At 34.5% G+C, this 4,530-nt stretch overlaps 1 protein-coding gene across 1 annotated transcript in view; it reads left to right on the top strand.

Annotated features, from left to right (window-relative positions):
* The first annotated feature begins 3,432 nt into the window (after nt 1-3,432).
* The window catches only part of LOC114519699 (leukocyte tyrosine kinase receptor-like), a 7,449-nt gene continuing 6,351 nt past the window's right edge, over nt 3,433-4,530 (top strand). The window contains 1 exon segment of the mRNA XM_028539871.1: nt 3,433-3,572. Within this exon segment, the coding sequence (XP_028395672.1) occupies nt 3,482-3,572 (91 nt within the window). The 5' untranslated portion in view covers nt 3,433-3,481.

The raw sequence follows: 4,530 nt of genomic DNA, 5'->3' as shown, positions 1-4,530 counted from the left end.
ATAAATAAATATATACTTGGAAAAGCTAATTTTGACGTCATTTTTAAGATACGCTGGAATATATTTTACAACTGAATGAAACAATCACCCTGCAAGAACTCGCTATAAATGTACATAGAATTAGTACAAATAGGAATATAAACATCGTTACAAAAGAGAAAATATGTGCTAAATTAAACTACATTACATTACTTAAAGATAATCAATTAGCTATATGTAACTTGTACTCTATGAATTATATAGATACAGCACTAAACTACGATAACTCTAAAGAAGTAAGCATTATTCGATTTTAGTATCATTAATTGTGTTTCTTTGAACAGTAAATCTGACCAGCCGTTATGGCAATTGATGCGACAGTTCTTCAGTAGGAATAGTATACGTGTTATATAGTTTTTATTTTCTATATGCGCGAGGTAGGAGATCTTTTACGAGGTTTTACTACAGTTCAATAATGTTCTCTTCTTTCTCCGTTCTCTCCTCTTCTCTTCAAACGTCCGTTCGGAACTTCGTCGTTTTCTGTTCTTGTCTTGGCTGTCCGTTCTGTCAGGTTGAGCTTCCTAACTTTCATATGCTTTTTACTCCGCTAGTCCACTCTCGTTTCGGGTTCCGTCTGAAGTTCTTGTGCACGCCCTTTTATAGTAACGGTTGAGGGCACGTCATCAACCAGAGTGGGCTGATCCTTATCCAACCAATCAGCGTTGTAGTTAGAAATGGGGGTGGCATTAGAAGCTCGTTCCAGCTCTCATATCTTGTTTGTATAAGGCGTTGACGCACTAGTCGAGTTGGTCTTTAGCTCTATCGATCAATACTTTGAAATGTTCACAACTTAAAATATTTATCATCAACAAGCATTAGAATTATCAAACATTGTTTCTGTGAACCTTATTTTATAAACTTAACTATTTATTCTACTATTTTAATCGAATTAAGCTTTCTCTGACGTAATCCTTAAAATGCTCGACCGCGCATTATAAAAAACACATTTGATTGACATGAGAACTTTGCAGCTGCCTAAGGCATCCTGTTTTTAAGATAAAATTTCACTTCACTTGGGCTTTTAAGGTATGTAAACTTTACATGTTTACCCAAGCCCACTGTTTACCTAATAATGACAGATTGGTCAAACTGATCGACACTAAAACTAATACTACATTAATTATTCACTCAAACTGTCAAGCTTGCAAAAGGAAAAATAATTGATATTTGCAAAAGGCCAAAAATTATATTTACCCATGCACTTTGTGGCAATAATCAATTACTCATCCATGCATGGCAGGTGATATGATATTTCCTACTTTTATAATACTTTAATATGCATATATCTAAACATAATAAGGCTTCGCGTATCATACGGATAATTTTTGTTATATATATAAGCTCTGTTACATTGTCAAAGTTATACGCCTGGCCAAAAAACCATGAAACAATTATAGAATTTTGCTAAATTGGTCACAATTATTTTAAAGTTGAAAGATGCTTAGTTCCCCACAATATGCTATAAATATTAATGTTAATACGCTAGTGAAACTTGTAAACATATCCTGTATGAAATTCCTTTTACTGTTGTGTCCACATGCGGGTACCAGACTCGCTCGATCTTCGGCACGATATTCGCTGCCTTTATGAAGCAACCATGCATGAGTCACATGACGAGCAAATGATTATTAATTTGAGTGATTTCATTGATATATTTATTCAGGATTCGGACATTATTATTAAACTTTAAAATTTGACATGTTCCAATGGCAATGTCTTACCCGTGTTGCCAGTAAAGGTTTTCGTTCCCCAATGTCTAAAAAATTGAGTTTTGGTGCAAGCACCATGAGGCACAGTTTTAATTATATCACATTCACAATTACAAAACATTATACATCGAATATGTAACGCATTCACTGGTAATACGATAATTTCTGGTGGTGATTAAATAAAAGTCGAAACGTTCATAGAATAATACCTCCTTGTTCAGGTTTGGACTATACATTATCTCTTTACGCACAAGCACATGCAGTTAGAATATTTCAACCTTTAAGCTGCTCAGAAATAAAGTATAAATAAAAAACAAACAAACCTAGGTGCTTTTCTGTTATGGCACCCGAAAATATTTTATTAAATTTCATTCCGCAATTTCCTTTGCTCCTTGTAGCAAAGATTAATTTTGGAATTATCTTTTTTGCTGGTGCGTTCCCTGAAATACAATCTGGATGGCCAACGAAAAATTTCCTTAAAATTTCTCTGCCATCACGCGCGAAGACAAATTTCAATAAACGGGCGATAAAACTTATATAACTGAGTCAATCATGTGATATAACCTGCATGCTTATCACATACTTGTGCCTTTATTCAGTTCTTGGCTTCAAATTTGACACATATTCCGGTTATAGCAGTTATAAATCATTTAGTTTATAACACACAGTAAGCTTCCAAAACCTTTGCCTGATTTCATGTCTTATGGGAATTTTGAACGGATTAAAACGGACCTCAAGTCTTTAATCAAATAATTCCAGGCAGGTATATACACAAATAGCTAAGCCAAGTGGACCTAACAAGCCTAATATGTGTACAGCGGGATGTAATAGTTCATTTTAAACGTTTAGACACGTTTCAGTTTTTTTGTTAGTAATTAGCTTCAAGAATGCGTTGGGTAAAGCTTTAGGCTAAATTAGGACATGGAATAAAAATGAACAAATGTCAAACGTTGACCGGTGCAAATAAGAAAAATTGAAAGAGCATGCAAGAAGATTTTGATTATAATTATATATAGCAGGATTCACAGCCAGCTGCTCTGCGATCATGACGTCATGAAAGGCTGTGACAGAACTGACAGGGGCGCCGGAATATGGATAATAACGGGGGCAGATATTCATATATTCGTGTTCTGCATTTTAAACTTCTTTTGAAATCGATTGTTTTTACGATCTGCGAACACGAATATATGAATCTGCCCCCGTATTTATCGATATTCCAGCGCCCCTGAGAACTGAGTTATCATACCGCTGAATCCAGCGCCCCTGAAACTGAGTTATCATACCGCTGAATAAGTTCCCGTCTTCCAACTAATAGTATAAAAAGGCGAGATTGTAAATTGTATTTTACTGCAGGGAAAAAAAACGTGTTTATGTATAAAAAAAATAGAATGGCTTATTCCAATAACATCATTGTCGTCATTGCAGTGTCGAAGTTATATAAATTGAAGGAAATTATTATGTAGATTTGTCGAGGTCTGGCTTCAAGCCAGCTGTAAAAATATAATTTACATTTCACATGACAAAATTATGATAATTTTGTTGTTAAAAACTGTCACTATGAAGAGAATATCAACGACAGAAACAAAAACAAGTCATTCACTCCACACATTTCAGAGGGCACGTTGTATATAAATAGTATAAATATATCATTGCATCCTGCAGAGAGCGCAGTGAAGGGGAAAGCCACAGGAGGGACAGCAGCAGATTATCCAAATTATCTAGCCTTCCTCGAAATGCTAACTTTTGTTGCCATTTTATCGATGACCTTGTCATTACTAAAAGCTCAACCTTGTGCTTTAAGACATTTCAAAAACGTCAGCGTTGGTAAGTCAGTAATTTACACTTTTGTGATCGTTTAATTTGGATCCCTGTTATCGATGGTATCTTTTTCATCGAGTCAACCCCCATGAAACTTCTAAATTTCGCTGATAATTGTAAAAATTAAATGAGCCCCAACTCAATTGTTTCGCATACTGATAGATTAAGGTGGCTCGATACAGTTTTCAATAATTCCATCGTTCATCACTTTGACACGTTCAAACAACGCATTTTTACGATTTTTTCTAGAGATATTGGGGTTTTATATTTTGATGTTTCTACTTTCGAATGTTATTAGTTTTAGTAACAAATCATCCGTTACTATGGCGACATACGTGTACAAAATTCGCTTCAAAATGGCCAATTGCCTCGGATTGTAGGAAAACAAGCACGGTGACCCCCAATTTTTATCGTGCATTATTTTACTTCGAAGAAAAACTAACAAGTAGCAAAATATAAAAAAATTCTATAATGGCAAAAAAAAATTATTGAAAAAAATGTCATTTTTACATTTTACAAAAATTTTTTTATATTTTGCCAATTGCTAGTTTTTCTTCCAAGTAAAATAATGCACGAAAAAAAATTGGGGATCACCGTGCTTCTTTTCCAACTATCCGAGGCAATTTGTCATTTTGGAGTGAATTTTGTACACGTATGTCGCCATAGCAACGGACGATCTGTTACTAAAACTAATACGATTCAAAAGTAGAGACATCAAAATATATAAAAACCCGAATATCTCTGGAATAAATCACAAAAATGCGTTGTTTGAACGTGTCAAAGTGAGAAACAATGGAATTCTTGAAAACTGTCCCGAGCCACCTTAAAATCATTTATTTTTGGCTCATCACGCGGCCAATATTAGAATGCTTTGCCGGAGTAAAAATTATTGCAACCAAACATTTAATGTAAGTGTAGCTAAAATGCATCATTATTCAGTAAGGAAGCCAGGGAAATTAATAGT

The sequence above is a fragment of the Dendronephthya gigantea genome, unplaced genomic scaffold (assembly GCF_004324835.1).
Source record: "Dendronephthya gigantea isolate DGI-Jeju-01 unplaced genomic scaffold, DenGig_1.0 000014F, whole genome shotgun sequence".
Taxonomy (NCBI): domain Eukaryota; kingdom Metazoa; phylum Cnidaria; class Anthozoa; order Malacalcyonacea; family Nephtheidae; genus Dendronephthya; species Dendronephthya gigantea.
This window is presented reverse-complemented; position numbering and strand designations above follow the sequence as displayed.